Source organism: Cydia strobilella, chromosome 1, assembly GCF_947568885.1.
Source record: "Cydia strobilella chromosome 1, ilCydStro3.1, whole genome shotgun sequence".
Classification (NCBI taxonomy): Eukaryota; Metazoa; Arthropoda; class Insecta; order Lepidoptera; family Tortricidae; genus Cydia; species Cydia strobilella.
The window spans coordinates 2,075,484-2,095,942 of record NC_086041.1 but is presented as its reverse complement, the minus strand read 5'-3'; the positions used below and the strand labels follow the sequence as shown (position 1 = coordinate 2,095,942).

Here is a 20,459-nt window from a genome sequence, read left to right as displayed (position 1 = left end):
TAATCAGTGTGGATCATCGATCCTAATGGCGGATCTCAAAGGAGTTCTTACACCAAATCCATAATCCCCACTGGCTCAGGAAAGTAAAAGCATTTGGCTGAACGACGCACGCTCACAACAGCACACGAAAGTGAGCGCGCCACACGTATTTAAAAAAATTAAATGTCAAAATTTCCCGCCAAAAACCATAGACAGTTAACTTTTTAAAAAAGGTTTTTGGATTTATTTTTAAACAGCATTGAACCTTGTTGAGTGCAGCGTTTCATAATTGTGGGTGTTATAGTATGTTGTGGTGAAAGTGGTGTGACGCAACGTTACGGTCGGAGCAGACATGACGGAAATCGGTTTTGGAACGCAGTGTCTTACTGTCATCGGTGAGTTTGTTATTTTATGTAATTTTATGGCCGATGGTTTTATAATAAGACACGTATAATTAAATATAATATTAGTACTCAATTACGTTTTTAAGCAGTAGTAATTAAAATTTGCAGCGTCAATAATAACAAACTTAAAAATAATAGGCTGCATAAGTAATTAGATTAATACACATTATTAGTGCGTGCTTGTGTTCTTTTACTAAATTTTTCAAGTTTGAAGTTTTAAGATAAAAGGCTTTTTTATTTTATTTTTTATTTTATTAATGGCTTTCCTGAACATCGATATAACTAAAGAATAAATTTAAAAAAACTGTCAACCGGGACATATTTCATGCTAAAAGGGGGGGTTGCGTCAGAAGGAGGGGATGGGACACTAGTGTGCGTAAAGCGCCATACCCAAAGGTATCATACTGCATTCATTTCTAGCTGCCATTTTTTTTTTTCAAAAAACACAATTTGACCGAATCATCAGTGTCAAGATATGAAGGGAACCGTTCCTATTCATATATTCAATCGAATTCCCGGCATTTACATGTGGACTCACATTGTTTCCAATTAGCGTAAAATCGAATCGAATCGAGTTACATTTCATTCACTTCTCTACTTTTTTCTTTTTTACAGTCAAGTATTTTATTTACGATGATCACAATTTTGATGCGTTCACAATATTGTAATTAAAAGTATTTCGTAGGTATTACCTTTATCGAAATTCTGATAAAGGAACCATACCTAATTTATTTTTAAATTAGGTACACGATATTTTAAAAACTACAAATAGACAGACATTAGTTAGAGGGGTGAACACCGGTTCGCAAATTTCGGGCACCTTTATATTTTACTCAGTAATTAGAATGACACTGACAGATAGTTGCTCGAAATTTACGAACTTCGATTTTCACAGATATAGCCTAAGCCTAATAACATGCTCTCCCAACCCCTATTAACGTTACAGCAGCCTATTAATTTTATACTATTTTATCTAAATCAATAAACAAATTTTGTATGTTAACATACATACGTAACTCGTAAGCATAAAACTGTTACGCATTATTAGGTAACATAAGGCTAATTATCACAAAAAGTTTTACGTTCATCATCACTGGTACACTCGCTTGCAATGTTGGTGATTCATAAATGGACAAACATGGTACTCAATATGACTTTTTTGAAGTAAAACTTCCTTAGGTGCGACAGGGTCTCAGATTTTTTTCTGACGGAAGTAACGCTCAGTAGTGACACACGAACAATAGGACACACGTCAAACTGCCAACATAGCGATGAACGTCAAAGGAGTTTTACTTCAATCGCGCGTAAAGGTTACACGCACACTTTTATTTTACTAATAGTCTGTATTTGTGTCAAAAATTTTTCAGTTTTTGTACTATATTTACTCTATTGATAGTGCTACTATTCTATTTACTATCTATTTAAAATTAATGTACTATGTGGGATCGATTTATGTAAGCAATGGCGATATAACTAACGATGTTCCGTCTTACCAAAGGTTAAAATTACTTTTATTGGGGATATTATATTTTCTCAACTATGTTGACAATGTGAAATACTTTATAACCTAATATTTTCTTCGGTTACCGCGATAGTTACTCATGAAATAATACTATATAAACTATATAAACGTCAGGATGTATTATAAATTCAATATACGCGATATAATCCGTTTTAATAGTTTTATTTCCGTTATAACCTGTCAATACAACTATAAATCGGTAAATATATGAAGAGCCGGCAACGGCCATATGACACTGCGGCATCCGCTTGCCAAGCGCTTGTTAGCCACCGTCAATGTAAAAAAAGAACCTTGGCTTTAATTGTACACGAGGTATGTACACACACGAACCGACGCATCCCGCTGATTCACGACATCGCCCGCAACCCGCAACGGCCGTTGAACCGTCGTTTTCTTTGAAAATTTAAATTTAGTATTTTTGGGAACTTGAAAATATTTTATTGGAAGTCAATCTCCATTACCCTGTGTGAGTGTACATGCGCGCACGCATCACCACGCGCTGATTTATGTCATCGCGATGGCCGTTGAACCAGCCTTTCTTGCGGGAAGCGATCATGTTTACGTTAGAGAGTGAAGCACATTGTTGTCTAATCAAACGCAGCGCGCACTTAAGTCCCCGGCAAGCTTGATCGAATTGCACAGAACTGACCTTTTTCTGAAATGTGTTTCACCCACTTCCACTTGCCTTAAGGGGCGGCCCACTGACTATCAGTCCACCGGACGATAACGGCCTGTCCGTTGTTCGGAACTGTCAAATTTTTTGTTCTAACTCACAGGCCTATATCGGCCGGCGGACTGATAGTCAGTGGACCCCTTTACAGGGTTCATAGTCGTCGTTTATTTCATTACTTTTTACAGCATTATTCCTATGTATAACCTATCAAGGCAATGAATGACCCAATACTGAAGTCAATTTATTAGTTTGAAAGTCTGGATACACCTCTAACCCTGAGAGACATGATTTACAAAGTATAGATCTGAAGTCCGAAACCGAATATAGAATCAATAAAACCCACTTTATTAGCTCTGACTTTTGGAGCCTTTCCTTGGCAATCAGTTTAGTTCCGTCGGCGGCCATATTAGATTCCCGTAATTACGTTTTGTATGGTGCCTAATCTTTCGCGTAAAGTATTACTAATTAGGCATGGAACAGACAGTAAACATTTACTGCGTTTACAATGTAAGATATATTTACGAGGACGCGTAACCCTACCGTAATTTTATTTTCGCATGTTATTTTTATTGCCATTGCACCCGATCAAAAGTAAGAGGTTCTTTTGAGACACGTTCTTTTGGTTTCATAAGTAATATGTAGTTACTATTTTTTCCCCTTCGGAAAGCCGTCTTTTATCCTTTAAAACAAGCGGGGAAAAACGCATTTTATCCACTAGTGGGGAAAGTAATTTGACCTTGGATGGAGCGTGTTTAAGTAGCTTGACAGATAACAAAACGTAAAACGCTCATTATAATGGTTCGTTCGATATTAATTATCATTAAATAAATGGTTTGAGAATCTAATACAAAATACCAGATTTAGCTTTATTTAATGATTTGAAGTCATAATTGTCATAAACCTTAAAATTCCATAATAAACGTTTGTTTTTCAATAATTATGTTAAATATAATTCTGAACGCACAAGTTAAGTCGATGCAATTTCAAAACGCATCATTGACATTTCATACGTCAGAAATGTCAACATTGTCAACAAAAATTTTACTTAAAATTTTCTCACGTAAAAGTACAGAATTTCGAGTTTTTTGTTATAATATCGTAAAAAAATGAGTGATTCCAGTTGATGAAGATGATCTAACGCCTGTGAATGTTGCACTTCCCTCGCTATAGTGCGGGGAAAAGTTTTGTGTTACACACGGGTGCAAATGTATTTTTCCCCTCACTAGCTCGGAAAGCCGTCTTTTATCCTTTAAAACAAGCGGGGAAAAACGCATTTTATCCACTAGTGGGGAAAGTAATTTGACCTTGGATGGAGCGTGTTTAAGTAGCTTGACAGATAACAAAACGTAAAACGCTCATAATAATGGTTCGTTCGATATTAATTATCATTAAATAAATGGTTTGAGAATCTAATAGAAAATACCAGATTTAGCTTTATTTAATGATTTTAAGTCATAAACCTTAAAATTCCATAATAAACGTTTGTTTTTTAATAATTATGTTAAATATAATTCTGAACGAACAAGTTAGTCGATGCAATTTCAAAACGCATCATTGACATTTCATACGTCAGAAATGTCAACATTGTCAACAAAAATTTTACTTAATAACTTCTCACGTAAAAGTACAGAATTTCCAGTTTTCTGTTATAATATCGTAAAGAAATTAGTGATTCCAGTTGATGAAGATGATCTAACGCCTGTGGATGTTGCACTTTCCTTGCTATAGTGAGGGGAAAAGTTTTGTGTTACACACGGGTGCAAATGTATTTTACTTCTCGTGTGTTAAAATACAACTTTGCACCCTTGTATAACAAATAACTATTACTTCTCGTGTGTTAAAACACTCGCTACGCTCAGAATTCTATTTTAGAACCACTCGCTTCGCTCGTGGTTCAACTATAGAATCCTTTTGCTTAATCGTGTTTCAATTCCACACTCGCGGGTAAAATACAACTTTGCACCCTTGTATAACAAATAACTATTAATAACGTTTTATTGGTATTGTTTACTCTTTTTCACAAGGAGGATATAACCAAAACGGAGTAGCCATTAACAGGCGTTCCCCTCTGTCGAAAACAGTCGGCCAATGGTGGAATAGAGCAACAATGTATGGACTGACCTGACGTTTATCTGACATTCCCCTCCCCCGCAAAAATCGGCAGACTTTTTTGTAAAGAAAATTATAGACGTGGCGTCTCTGTTTGGTTATATCCTCCTAGCTTTTTCAAATGCAAAAAAAAACGTACAAAAGGTTTCATGTCATAGTGCGTTTTGAAACGCTTTCCATCCTTTCTTTCTTGCTCTTCCATTGTCTAGGCGCGGGCCGCGGCGCACTGCGAGCGGTTGTGTTTTGTTTTTAAAGGGCTTTGTCAATTACAACGGCGGCGATAAACTTTCTTTCTTTGGCGACGATGACATTTGTTTTTGTACCCACTTATAACTTATCATTTAGTCAGTTAAATACATATAGTCCGACAAGAAATTGTAGATATATATTTTTTTGCTCTATGCGTTTCGAACGGGGTTTCACACTACGGGGTTTTAAGGGGATCCCATGCCCCAATGACCTTCGATTTGAATCCCTTAGTTTTGTAATGTTTTTTGTAGCTTATCATATTAACAGCAACGGATTTTAGCAATATAGTATCCCATATTTACTTCAAAGTTCATTGTTTTCGAAATATTTGGCATCAAAGTTGACAGTTTTAGGCCAAAAAACTGGTTTTCTGGCCATAAGTTTTGTGTTGATTAGTTTAAAATTAAAACCTTAGATAAATTTTTAGAGACGTCTAAGACGAACCCAAATATGTAGATTTCGTATCTTTCACAGCAATCGAGATACGAAAAAAGTATTTTTTTAGACAATGTTTAAAACAATCATAAATAAATAAGTATTCATTTTTTTCACAATCCGGTGGACAAAAATGGAGATAAAAGATTGAAGAACCGATAGCCGCTTGTCTTATAATTCTATATGTAGTGCAAAAGTAGGAGATACGATTCAAACCTTGTCAAAAATCGATGAAAACCTCAGGTAGCCCCTTAATATAAATTTCTTTTTTATGTATCTCTCGATAGGTACCTAATATAAAAGTGAGGGCGCCACTTCCTACGTAACTGTCACATTTTTGACGTAAAATGCTTAAACATGGCAACAATTTAGTATGGAGATTTTTTAGTTCATCTATTTTATGTCGCACTATAATCATAGACATTGTAAACAAGTTAAATTGAGCTGAAGGACCGATGTGTCCACAACGCCGCAAGCCAAGCTGAATTATTACTTTACTCCCTACTAATATCATAAATGCGAAAGTAATTCTGTCTGTTTGTTTGTCTGTAAGCTCTTCACCTGAACCGATTTAGATGAAATTTTCAATGGAGATGGTTTGAGGCCCAAGGAATTACACAGGATAGTTTTTATAAAATTAAATCATCGTCATCATTCCACGCAGACGAAGTAGGTAATGTTTGAAGAAAACTTTTCGATATATGAAGTTCAATTCCAAGATCGGAGTAACTTGCTTCCAAGGGTTCCGTACATTACACAATTTTTAACAATATATTTTTTTATGTGAAACGTCTTTAAAACCCGTAGGGTCGGTTCAAAAACTAAGTAATTAAGTCCGACTCACGCTTGACTGCACATTTCTAATAGGTTTCCTGTCATCTATAGGTAAAGAACTATTTTGTGAATTTTGTGTTTATTTTATTTCAAAATTTTAGACCCTATAGTTTCGGAGATAAAGTGGGGAGAATGGTCATCTTTTGGCTATTTTCTTAAATAACTTCTAAACTATTTATTTTAAAGTGATTCTGTAAGGGTTCCATTTTTTCCTTTTGAGGTAACCCTAGAAAAGGGTGTATCAAAACATTCATCTCGTATTAATAAAAGTACCTATTAAATATTTATCTGCGCGAGCTTCGAATCACCAATTGGCGAGAGGTCGCAGAGGATCGAGAAAAGTCTTGTCTTGTGTCGGAGGCCAAGTCTCATTTTGGGTCGCTGAGCCAACGGAGTAAGTAAGTAAGTATTAAATACTAGCTGTGCCCGCGGCTTCGCCTGCGTGGAATTCAGTCTGTGCCAGTAAGCGGCTAATTGACCCCTAATTTATCTCCCTGTCCCCTGGAGACAGAACTTAAAGTAAAGTTGACAGATGGATACGCTAGAGGACTGTAGTCCAGATAAAATATTTTACAATTAGGTACCTACCACCAAAGATAGATATAACTTCGTAATAGATGGATACAGTCTAAGGAAAAAACGTGCCTCGAAAATCACGAAAATTTGATTCTCGATCAGATGTCACTACTACCTTTTGCCTACTCTCGTATAGAGGGCGTTGACGGTTTCGTTTGTTATTATTAAACAATTTTAACGCATATCAGTGAAAGAACATGGGTCAAAATAATAAAAATAATTAATGCAAATAAAAAAGATCATTTATCCATTATTAAATACATTTTATCGTATTTTAATAAAATCTTCATTTTTAGTTTTAAAGTGTGTCGATAGATGGCAGTAAATTTACTGTGGTTACAAAATTTACTATGACAGTACCGCTCTAAAATATTATATCCTCTTTGCTACCACTAAATAAAATTTCACTCCAAAATGAATATTTTTTGCCCTTATTCAAATTTTTGACGTGATTTAAACGGCATAGAGTAGTAGGTGTATATCGAACGATACAGTACCATTTTTGTATTTTTACGTCCTTGACTGTACCTATGCAAATCGGGTACACTACATAATTCCGAAATTTTTTATTCCGAATTTTAGAATGTCGAATTTCATCATTCCGATTTTTAAATGCTCGGCTTATCAAAATTTCGACTGTCATAATACGAATGATGAAAATCACGAAGATTTATATTTCCGAAAACCCAAAAAGCCGAATATTGTAAATTCCGAACTACATAATTCCGACTATAACAATTCCGATGGTGGCAAACACCGAATTTAACATTTACGATTTTCAAAATCACGAATTCGGAATTGCCCTTATTCCGAATTAACGTGATTCCTATTTTAAATATCTCAATTTTTAAATTTCCACTTTTCTGGCAACAGTTCGTTTTCTTGGGGGTCGCAGTTCTAACCTAACCTAACCCACTTTTCTGGCAACAGTTTGTTTTCTTGGGGGTCGCAATTCTAACCTAACCTAACCCACTTCTGGCAACAGTTCGTTTTCTTGGGGGTCGCATTTCTAACCTAACCTAACCCACGTCTAGCAACAGTTCGGGTTCGCAGGTTCGCAGTTCTGTCTAATTTAAAAAAAAAAAAAAAAATTTATGCCAAAAATATTTTATGCCGAATTTAACATGATGCGGCACGACAGGTACCCGTAATAATTACTAAAACATGAGTCTTCATTTGAATATCACGGATTTAATTTTTCCGATCTTGTAAAAAACCGACTTTCTGAATACCGAATTATTTGATTTCCGATCGGACAATGATTTTTCGGAATTTAGGAATTCGGAAAAAAAAAATATTTTCGGAAAAGTGTAAAATCGGAACTTTAAGCTTTCTGTCAAGTGACAATCGGATTTAAAGTTTTCGGAAATAGCACATTCGTGATTTTATTCCATTGTGTTTTTAAAAATCGTAATTTTGATATTTCGGACTTATAAATAATCGGGACTATGAAAGTCGTGGTTATAAAATTCGGAAAAACGTATTTCGGAATATTTGGGTGTGCCCATCAAAATCATGTCATCCAAATCGGTCCTCCAGTCAAATCAGTCTAAGCATGACACCGGCGGCGGGCAACGTCATGCCCTTTTTTTTAGTTTTCGGAGTGGGAAATGCATCTGCCCCTACGACTTGTTGATGGTCATAGCGAAGCAGACGCTCACGGGGACCTGTAGGCGCTTGAAGCAGAACGGGAAGTTGCTCGGAATGAGGGGGATACGCGGGATAAACACGGCTTCTCCGGCGCCACACTCCGTCAGGATCTGCGCCTACATATGTATTACGTACGATGTATTTGGGATCACAATCGAACTCGCGCTGGCTTGCCGTTTCAGCCGAAAGCGAAGCGACCTGCCTGGCTAGAGCGCCACTGAGTCTCTCACCGTGGTTTTTCAGATTCCTGAGACCATGCCCCTTGTGGCCGCAATGCATTGCGAGACTTTCGCGAAAGATTCGATTTTTTTCGGGAAGGTATGGTAACGCGTTTAAGTCCCAAATCGTTTGACATTTACTGAAAAATGTTTTTTTTAAAGTACCCACCTTCGTGACCATTATTAAGAGGAAAGGGCACGGCCGCTTCTCCATGCAAACGCAGTCTCCATTTTTTTGGTTAAAAACTACCCTATGTTCTTCCACGGGACTCAAACTATCTCTATACCAAATTTTATCTAAATCTGTTAAGCGGTTTAAGCGTAAAGAGAAATTAAAAAAAGTTTTTTCATATTTTTTGTGTTTTCACTCGGGAATGGTGTCATTTTGATATCATAAATGAATTCGGCATACCCGATTTATACAAAAACGATACCTAACTTGGCCTAGTAGCTAAAATGATATAGTTATCAAGATAAAGTTTTTAACCTCTTTTTCACCACCATGGGGGATGAATTTTTAAAAACGCTGAAAGTAATTTTCTTGCTTTTTAATATAATAACGTTTTGCAAAGTTTTAAGTTCCTAGCTTAAAATAAAATTTGCACCCCAAGACAAACTTTCATCCCCTTTTCAACCCCCTGAGGGGTTAAATTTCCAAAAACGTCACAATTAGTTTTTCTGTAATCGTCTATCATACCTTTCTAAGAAGTTTCAAAGCATTTGTAATGGATTCAAACTTTCAACCCCCTTTTAACCCTGTTAGGGGACGAATTCTTGGAAACGCTTAAATCACTTTTCCTGTATTAGAATAATATGCCCATTATACAAAGTTTCAAGTAATGCACTCAAAAAAAAATTGATCTCCATACAAACTTTCAACCTCTATTTCACCTCCTTAGGGGATGAATTTTCAAAAACGCTGAAATTAGTTTTCTTGTATTTCAATAATATATCTTCTTACGAAGTTTCAAATTGCTAGCTTAAAATAAATCTTGAACCCCATACAAACTTTCATCCCCTTTTTAACCCCCTTAGGGGTAAAATTTCTCAATTTTTTATAGCCTATAACCTGGCCGTGGATTTTTTCGACAGATTAGTAAAGTTTGCATCAAAATCCGTTCAGCCGTTTTCATTAGTTGCGCGGTCAAATAAACAGACAAACAGATAAACAGACAAACAGATAAACAGATAAACAGACAAAAATTCTAAAAACTGTTGGAATGTGTTCTGTTATCGATTCTAAGTATCTCCAGCCAATTTTTTTTCGAATATCTTCCATGTACAGACTTTCGACCGTCTTCCGCTTTATTATATGTATAGATTTACACATTTTCCCCGCTCCACGTAACACCACGTTTTTGTCGCGCGCGGTGAAACTTAATTGTAATTAAACATCAGGTTTCTAAGAGAAAAATCCGAGGACCATTGTGACTAGCAACAGTTGTTGCTATTAGGTAACTGGCTGACATCTCACAGATAACGAATGGTCGCACGCAGTTTGCCTGAGGATTTTAGATTGGGGTTATCTCAGAAATCTGTAGGTATCACGCTTTCTGATCTTAGAACAAAATGTTGTTTGGGAAAATTTTAATATTTTTTTGGGTAATGTAACAACTGTAAGAAGGCAGATGTCTTTAAAACAATATGGTGAAATTATGGGTTCCGGTTTTGTCAATTTTAGCTACGGAACGCTAAAAACAAATCATAAGAAAACAATCAAGGTAGATTGAAAGGTTGGTAAAATAGCGATGGCGGAAACATCGCAAAAACAAATAAACCAGTATGGTATTTTTACAGATAATGTTACATTGGCTAAACTTGGTTTAGTACACACTACTTTCCATAGACACACCATTCGAGTAAAGAGAGAAACTAGAGAACAAGGTTAGGACAACAAACGCTGACAGACAAACGCACGTAACTCACTTAATTGTGGATTAGCTTTCACGGGGCACGTAGTGGCAGAATAGCTTAAGAAACATTTGGGTCGTACATATTTTATAGTACACCGGGTATTTCCTGTAACAGGAGCATTAAATTAAACTGGAGGCTGTACTCCTCAAACTGCCCAAGATTTGTTCAGCAACTTTTAAAAATAACTTGTGTTTTGATTTTCATTACACTTTAAAGTTTATTCTAAGACGCAATGTATTGCTTTGTTATGTTTAAAGGGTGACAAGCAACGTCAAACACACAGATGGCAGCGTACATTGAAAATAATATTTAATTAGTACGAAAAAGGTATAATCTAAAAATTTCATAATTTTAAAAAGTTGCTGAACAAATGTTGGTCAGTTTGAGGCGTACAGCCTCCAGTTTAATTTATTGCTCCTGTTACAGGAAACACCCGGTATATAGTAGTATATGGTATGGTTAACTCGTTCACGTCTATCCTGTAGACATCGCAAAGAGAATCAAAAGCTATTTTTGTACTTCGCACCCTTAAAAACGGGATACATTTTTTCAGTACTTGAGACTTACGAAAAACGTATTTGTACCCGGGTTGTTAACATTTTTGGTTCTTTTCGACAGAAAGGACCTTCTTCGAAAATGTGTTTGATCCATTTATCCAACTAATATACTCCTCCATTACCTAAAGATTATCGTCATTTAATAATCGCAAAAATAAACTGTATGATCTGACAAAATAAGATAAAAATGCAAAATACCCTTTAAACAACACTTTAAACTCTCAAAGTCTTTATACAACTAAACGTTTTACTTAGTCCAAATCGCTAATGCAATTCTGACTAACCTGGGATTTTTTATATAGTCCATACTGTACAAAAAATATTTATACATATTCTATTGATAAATCCTTATACGAAAACGATACCAAACTTGAGCTATGCTATAGGCATGTAGAAATAGGTAGAGCATAAACTGGACTGCCGGAGCCGTCCTTTCTTTCATAGCCAGAAATTGACCGGGTGGCTAGAGGATTAGAACAAAGGGATCGAAATTTCATTATCGGCCTCTCTATCGCTCTTGCAAATTGAGCGATAGAGAGGCTTATTGCGTATAGAATAGATAACTTTATTTATCCACCAAATATCGAACAATTTGAAAACTGACGAAGAAACTTCGTCCCATTTACTAACATTGGCGTCGCATACACCATTCTTCCCTTCAAGTAGCTACGCTTTCGAGGCCCGTGCTTGGCAGCCTAATGCTTACCACTTAAGATATTTAGCATTGCTCACCTATATTACGTTGTTTACGGCCTTTTGACGACTATTATTATGACAGGTGGTTACTGTTTACGACGGTTTTGATGGTTGATAGCGATATTCATCCTACACCGGAATATTCAAAGACCTAAGATTACATTTCGCTTTACCCTCAGTTGTTTTATTTTTGCAATAACCCTAAGTAGTTTATTTTAAAAACGGGTCACTCACGTATTATTAAGTCGAATAGCCCGTGAGTGACCCGTTTTGAAATAATTTTATATGTTTGAATCTCACGGCAGTTTTATAGTTAAAACCTAAGAAGGTATAGAAAGTTAGTGAACGTGGCTTCTACCTTACAGCCATAGAGTAACTTATACTAGAGCGGTACTGTCATAGTAAATTTTGTAACCCCAGTAAATTCACTGCCATCTGTCGACACACTTTAAAACTTAAAATGAAGATTTATAAAAATACGATAAAATGTATTTAAATATAGATAAATGTTTTTTTTTATTTGCATTAATTATTTTTATGATTTTGACCCATGTTCTTTCACTGATATGCGTTAAAATTGTTAAATAACAAACGAAACCGTCAACGCCATCTATACGACAGTAGGCCAAAGCTAGTAGCGCCCTCTGATCGAGAATCAAATTTTCTTGATTTTCGAGGCACGTTTTTTCCTTAGACTGTATCCATCTATTACGGAGTTATATCTATCTTTGCTTACAGCACAGCTCCGAAAAGATCGATTAAAATTTAACAAATATTTTTATTTCGGGTGTTTAATGTTTAAATTATAATTTCATTATAATTTAATTGCTTAAAATAATACATAGTACAATAATTCGCCCGCGAAAAGCTAGTAAGCGAAACGCGCGAAACGTCACGCGTTAGACAGAATAGTTCACATAAGTGTCATTAGTAGCAAACGTCAGTTGGACCGACCAACGTGTGACGTCATCACGCTCTGTCAAATGCGCGATAAAATTTATGAGCGTTCCAACCGCTGAATTTTGTTCAACATTTTAAATATTTTTTAATAAAATAATGTGGAGGTTTACAAAAGTATTTTTATTTTTTCCGGTGTTCAAACGATATAAATTATGATTACAAAAATTAAAACATTAATGCATGGAGCTAATTTGTTATGGTTTTGAACTGGTTTTGACTAGTGGTTGGGGCGCATCTCACGCAAGACTTTCACCTCATTTTGCATGCACTAATCAGCTTGAGCGATCTTAAAGGTCGTATCAAAATAAGATCAAAACCGTAACAAAATATCAAATCAGAATCTGGCTCCTGAACAGAATGGCAGCCGCCTGAATATAAGATAAGTTAAAAAAAAACATTGAAAAATATCCAAAAATATAAAGCAATCATAATACGCTTAAATAGTTACTTAAATGTACAATAATGGTTTAGAAAAGTAAATATAAAATTTAAGATCTTTTGTAAACAAAAATTGTAACTGGCTCTAACATATCGTCGCTATACTTACTCAACCTCATATCTGCAACAATCATTTGATGGAAATGTCGCTTTTCTTTCATTCGGAATACGAGTGTTTTTGTCATCAAATGAGTGTTGCAGATACGAGGTTGAGTAAGTATAGCGGCGATATTTTACATCAAATATATTTAAGACCACGACTGTGACTTGCACCTCTTACATGAGTAACTTGCACACGCAACGCAGCCAAAAATGCATAAAGCCGGTTCAGGTCATCAAACTTTAGCGGCTATTCCCAAAACTTACCCGACAGCTTGTTATACGTCGTCGAATATAACTTTGGGCTTTTTGGAAACACAAATGGGGCATTTTCTATAAAAAGGGACCTTGTCGATGGCGCTTAAAACGCACAGCGCCGCGCGGCATTGTATTTATATCGAATCATCGTATATAATGGCGTAAGCGCTATCGACAATAAGGTTCCTTTTTATAGAAAATACCACAAATGTTAAAATGACAGATGAGGAGAAACGTTTATGAGGTCAAAATTCTTTTCGTTGTCTTGATTTTTGTCCCCAAAAAATGTGACGGAGTGGAGCTTTTCGTATGGGGTGAAATTTTGTTTTTAATATACAAGATAATTCTAATCTACAGCAAGAAAGACATAACACTCAACTTTATTTATTTATTTGATAAAAGGCAAAAATAGAAGCGTGACAGAGTGGTCAGAAACAAGACAAAGAAAAAAAATTGACTCATGAATAACGCCAGACAAACGGCCCAATTCGAACAACGCTTATAAGAAGTCACAGCGGTTTGATTTCTTAAACCAAAACGTCACTTTTGACACTGACAGATCGGTATCGAACCGCTGTGACTTCTTATAAGGCTTAGAACGCACTGCGGTTTTTTTCTTGTGTATTCAGTCTAATTTCTTGAAGTTTCAGTCATTTAAGTGCGTGCGCTTGTGAAGCATGCCGTACGTTATATTTTTGCGGTTGCGGAACCGCTTTTGAAAAACCGCAGTGCGTTCTAAGCCTAAGTATGGTTCGAATCGGGCCGAAATTCAAATTTTACGGAAAATGAGATAATTTCATAGGAAATAAATTAGTATCACGCTAATCTTGCTAGATTGTCGTTTCTTTACGAAATTTAAACGAATTCCTCTCGCAAGTCAGCCTAATGAGGGCTACCGCGTTTAATTTCGCCACTAGGGGCGTTAGTGTAGATGGAGGTCTTTCAAAATGTCAAATGCATAGAAGTTTTGGGGGTTTCAATCTTTTTTATCGGGAATTTTCACTCCTTATTCATAATTGTGGTAAATATTTGTCCATCTTTGATTAATCATGCTTCATGGTAAACAATAGGTACTCGTATTAGCTCAATAAATATTAGTGGCGTAAAAAAGTGCCAGCGAACTAATATATATGCAAAATTAAACAGGTTAAAAAAATAGCACATTTAGACGTTAAAATACCTTGTGTATATTAGAACGTATTGATTTTATAACTATAAGCATAGAAGAATTTTGAGATCTGTTTTTCTGGACCTACATCTACAGTGGCGCCAACTGGTGAGCACAAAAACGGTAGCCCTCATTTAGCCTACACGCAATTTAATATTAAAATTATAGCACCCGTATAATAAATGATAAGTTAACGAGCAACCTAGTTAAACGTCACATTTTACAACATTCGTTAGTGAGTTTAGGACGCATAATTAGGCTGGCAACATTAATCGCGCCATAAATGTGTGCACACGTCCTAAGTGGCCAGTAGATACATTGTAAGTTATCCCTGGGAACAAGAAATTCGCGAGCATTACACTTGGTCACGAAAGTTCACGGGGTAACCAGTATAACCTGACGCCTTAAAAATCAAATTTAATAGTAGATTGTTAACCAAGGGATAAAAGGCACTCATTTCTGCCGAGGTATTTTGGCGCTCGAACGCAGTGAAAGCGCCAATAGTCCGAGGCAGAAATGATGCCTTTCACCCGAGTTAAACACTCTACTTTTCATTTCGAATACGAGGAAAGTAAAATGCATGTGGTTTTTTTTAAGTACACATTTTTATAGTATTTCTTGAGGGTACTTTCAATCAACAGTTCAGACCAAAGTATCGTTTTTTATGGAATGGAGAGTCAAATATCAGAATGGAAATTGTATAACAAATCCATTTAAACTCAAATTTCAATAGCTAATCGTAAAAAAATTAAAAAAATCGTACTTCGAACGTAAAATGCTCTAGTGCAGACACGTATTATTTTCTGCACACCTTTTAGAACAACAGTGACCCTCTTTCAGAGCATGAGAAATGAAAAATTTATTTATCTGCCTCTCTATCGCTCGAATACCTACGCAAGAGTGATGTAAAGGAGGGGTAGATACGAAATTTCGATTCTGATCTATGAGGGCTATCGTTTTTTTGCTCACCAGTTGGCGCCTCTGTTGATGGTGGTCCAAAAGACTATAGAACAGCTGTCAGTCATTGAAGTGACAAATGACATTTGACATTTCGAACTATGGAAAAGACCACCATCTACAGCGCCCCTAGCGGCGAATTCATACGCGTTAGCCCTCATTCAGTGATCTGAGGGCCTACCACGAAAAACTTAAACCGGAATTTCGTTACCTTCCTTCCTATCGCACGAATATGGAAGGACAGGATATAACGAATCTATACTGTTAGTATAAGAACTTGAGACTCAAGAGTCTAAATGTAAAGAGCTCAAACCCAAAAAAGTGACCAAGCTCTTATTGGTATATTTTTTTACAAAAGACTAAATTTAAAAAGCGTATCAGAACGCAAAGTTCCGATTTGATTACTAGAGTAGTTAAGTCTACCTGCCAACATCATCATAATCAATAACAAATTGCCCTACTCGTAATTGCAGAATGACATTTATATTCCCGAGCCTTGGTCGGTAAGCGTTCAGAATAGCACCCCAGATATTATCGCAAATAAAATAAGACTAAGCGGCATGAGCGGGAATTATGTTTTAATAAAGCTGTATTTCGTGGGTTGAAACACAAGCGTAATTGGAGGCAGTGAACTTTATCGAAAAATCGAAATAAAAAATACTTATTTACGACAGCCGATAAAAAGTGATGTTATACAAGTTCCGCTTTTTATTCGACTACGGAAAGGCAAAAGGAATGTTTATGATTTCATAAATTCATTTTTTTTATTAAAGCAAAAATTACTGCTTCGCAAGATAATAGCTATTTATGCAACAAGTGCGGAAATCATCTTTACGCACGTGTATCATACAATGTTTTACTATGCATTGTGCGAGTAAATAAAAAAAACATATAATGGCAAATAAGTTTAATTATTAAAAAATTGAAAACAAAAAGCACTAGTGCGGAAAAATGCTCTTTTCCGCACAAGTGCGAGAAAGTAGCACCATATGTACTGTAAAAAAAAATTGAAAATAAAAAGCACTAGTGCGGAAAAGTAGTACTTTCCGCATGATATGGCTCCGTAGGAAACGCACTTTTCGAGCACTTGCTTTGAAAATAAATGATTCGGCGGGCCGTTAAGATATAAAAAAATACCTAAGTTACAAATGAAGTATAACGTATATATAAAACTGGCTTTTTCGATTGGAAATCGGTTCTTTAGCTTACACATAGAAAACATCCATAACTCAGGAACAATAGGGTTGTTTCCACATGTTGAATTTTATAACTAAATCTATTGAAATAGATTGAAAATGAGCAATTTATCACAATAAATTGGGAATAATAAATAATCAAAACAAAATTTTTTACTTCCAAATAGGAAAAAAATATGGTACCATTCCTTACATTTTATTAAAAAAAATATTTTGCTAGGTGCAGTCTCCCGGGGTGAATAGGGATGACTGGGGTAAATAGGGACAACACTTAAAATGTCATATAGGTACCTGACAATTTCTTAAAAACTACCCACACAAATTTTATCATATAGATTTTACTATTATTCTCAATCGTATGATACAATTTGTGTAAGTATTTTATAAGAAATTGTCAGGTAAATCACGTTTTAACTTGTGTCCCTATTCACCCCGGTTGACGGTACCGCAAAATTGTAACCGCATCTAATTCAAGAAAACCCCAACTTACATAACTGCTTACCTACTAGTAACAATAACATAAGTTACCTCATATAGGTTAATGTAATTCAGCGGTTGTCACACCAAGTGTGTCACACGTCACACTTCACAGTGACACTGTGACATTCGTCTCTGCATCCTTCATTGTGTAATTATTAGGGTTCCGTACCTCAAAAGGAAGAAACGGAATCCTTATAGGATCGCTCGTGCGTCTGTCTGTCTGTCCGTCTGTCACAGCCTATTTTCTCCGAAACTACTGGAAGTTGAAATTTGGTACACATATGTAAGTTTGTGACCCAAAGACGGATATGTAACGTAAACAAATGAATTTTAAACATGGGGGCCACTTTTGGGGGGTAAATGAGATAATTAAAAATAAAGTTTTTCAAACTTTATCGTGTTACATATCAGATGAAAAAGCTCATTGTGAGAATATCAAATCTATTTTTTTGGAATTTTAAAATGAATAGTTTAGAAGTTATTTAAGAAAATAGCCAAAAAATGACTAATTGATACATAGATTTAGAATGATTTTATAATATTAAATTACATTATAAATAATGAATACAATATAAATTATTTTAAGCTAATCTATACGAATTTATATTATGATCGTCAACTATTATATACAAATGTCAATACAGATAAAAATCATTATTAAATATCAATAGCAAAATAAACTATTATGTATTAAACTTAACAAATGTGTAATGTGTTAAAATGTAAAGTATTGCCATGAAATAATTGAAAAAATTAATCTCGTCAAAATGAAGTGCGCGGTTAATGGTCCGTCGTCCGTTGATGTCTTTTATTCTATAGTTTTGTTTAGCCTTAGTGTCCGCGGAACACGTGATTACTTACTCATATTAGTTCAAAAAATCTTTTCGTTATATGTCATATTAGTTGACTCGGGAGCTCCATAGATACCTAAAAGTATGCGGTTCGTCTATAAAGCCTTAATTCAAACATTAAAATCGACGAGTAGTAAAAAAATGTATATAATACACTCTTACGACTCTAAAATAAGAGTGTGTGAAATATTTTTAAGCGCATTGTGCATTATATTCTTGCATGTTATTGTCCTAGTTAAGTAATAAATATGAATTATCCGAGCACCCATTATCAATTGTTAAGACTTAACTTAAGAAATGGAGCTTTAATAGCTGTATCTCGTAAATATGTTGCAATTTTCGTCCGAGTCATAAGGGATTATCCACTTGCACAATATAGAAGTAACAAGACAATATTTATGCTCTGTAAGGAGACAGTAATAAAACGTGTCTTGTCACAAACAGTGAGATTGCTAGGTTGGAAAACTTAACAACATAGGTATTACCAATGAGGATATAATAAGATAGAGCGGTACTGTCATAGTAAATTTTGTAACCACTGTAAATTCACTGCCATCTATCGGCATACTTTAAAACTAAAAATGAAGATTTATAAAAATACGTTAAAATGTATTTAAATATGGATAAATGAATTTTTTATTTGCATTAATTATTTTTATATGATTTTGACCTATGTTCTTTCACTGGTATGCGTTAAAATTATAAATAACAAACGAAACAGTCAACGCCCTCTATACGAGAGTAGGCCAAAACTAGTGGCGCCATCTGATCGAGAATCAAAATTTCGTGATTTTCGAGGCACGTTTTTTCCTTAGACTGTATCCATCTATTACGGAGTTATATGTATCTTTACACAACGGCTTATTTGGCAACGAGTAAGCTTCATGGTGAGATTCGATGAAAACTGAAACTATTGCAGCAGTTGTGACCACGCTGTGGCTAGGGAGCAAACTTATATTTGCTTCGATATTAGTATACAATTTCAAGCGAGTCTCTTACGTTTTAAACTGCAAAATATATGCACAAGCATCATTGATCTACTGAATAGATTTAAATTCAACTAATATTTAGTTGTTCGCAAACAAGTTCGCATGTTTAGATGTGTGTTGTTCACTAACGCAAAAATGGTAGAACAGATTGCACGGATTTGGATAAAACAGTTATGCTTTGGCACGGTAATAGAGTAGCATAAAATTTTATTCGTAAGCACAAACAAACAAGACATTACATAATATCAAAGATAGATATAACTCCGTAATAGATGGATACAGTCTAAGGAAAAAACGTGCCTCGAAAATCACGAAAAGTTGATTCTCGATCAGAGGGCGCCACTAGTTTTGGCCTACACTCGTATAGAGGGCGTTGACGGTTTCGTTTGTTATTTATAATTTTAACGCATATCAGTGTAAGAACATGGGTCAAAATCATAAAAATAATTAATGCAAATAAAAAAAATCATTTAACCATATTTAAATACATTTTATCCAATTTTTATAAATATTTATTTTTAGTTTTAAAGTGTGTCGACAGATGGCAGTGAATTTACTGGGGTTACAAAATTTACTATGACAGTGTACCGCTCTAGTATAAGTTACTCTATGATAATATAAAAGAAAACATAAGATTAAAGTGCCACGAAATTGTCTCATCTCAGCATGTTGCTGGTGGCTTCCAGCGCTGATCTTCCGATGAGACCATCAGGTGAGAAGAATCACGGAAGGTAACAGACAGTTTATAAGAATAAAAACAAACAATACTTTTATCCTCAATTTCATCTTCGAAACAAGTGAAGTAGACTTCAGAAGATTGAAGTGGGTGAAGTTGAAGATTGAAAGTTTGTACTAGAGCTAATATGAAGTACTGGGTTGGGAGGGATGGAATACATTTAACGACTTTTACAGTACATATGGTGCTACTTTACCGCACTAGTGCGATAATAAGCTCATTACGCAACTATGACAAAAACTTAAAGGGCCATATGTACTGTAAAACGTTGTACGATACACGTGCGAATAGGTAATTCGCAACTCGTGTCGACTTATAACACTCCCTTCGGTTGTGTTTTAATTTATCGCCACTCGTTGCGAATTTCCTATTTATCGCACTTGTATCGTAATGTACGCGATCTAAATCGCAGGCAGAGGAGTGTTACAAGTAACATAAACACTTCGTATACCACGCGATGAACAAGGTCGTAATACATAAAACCGTGCAAAAAAACGTGACGTCACACCGT

At 35.4% G+C, this 20,459-nt stretch overlaps 1 protein-coding gene and 1 long non-coding RNA gene across 2 annotated transcripts in view; one reads left to right on the top strand and one right to left on the bottom strand.

The window, feature by feature from the left end:
* Window positions 1-252: 252 nt before the first annotated feature.
* LOC134754207 (proclotting enzyme-like) overlaps window positions 253-20,459 on the top strand; it is a 32,515-nt gene continuing 12,308 nt past the window's right edge. Inside the window, exon 1 of the mRNA XM_063690408.1 lies at window positions 253-374. Coding sequence (XP_063546478.1) covers window positions 332-374 — 43 coding nt within the window. The 5' untranslated portion in view covers window positions 253-331. The remainder of the gene's footprint in view (window positions 375-20,459) is intronic.
* LOC134746739 (uncharacterized) lies at window positions 7,626-7,830 on the bottom strand. Its single transcript, XR_010128264.1, has 2 exons — window positions 7,746-7,830; window positions 7,626-7,688 (listed from the first exon to the last, which is right to left on the bottom strand). It is a non-coding gene; the product is annotated as an uncharacterized LOC134746739 (long non-coding RNA).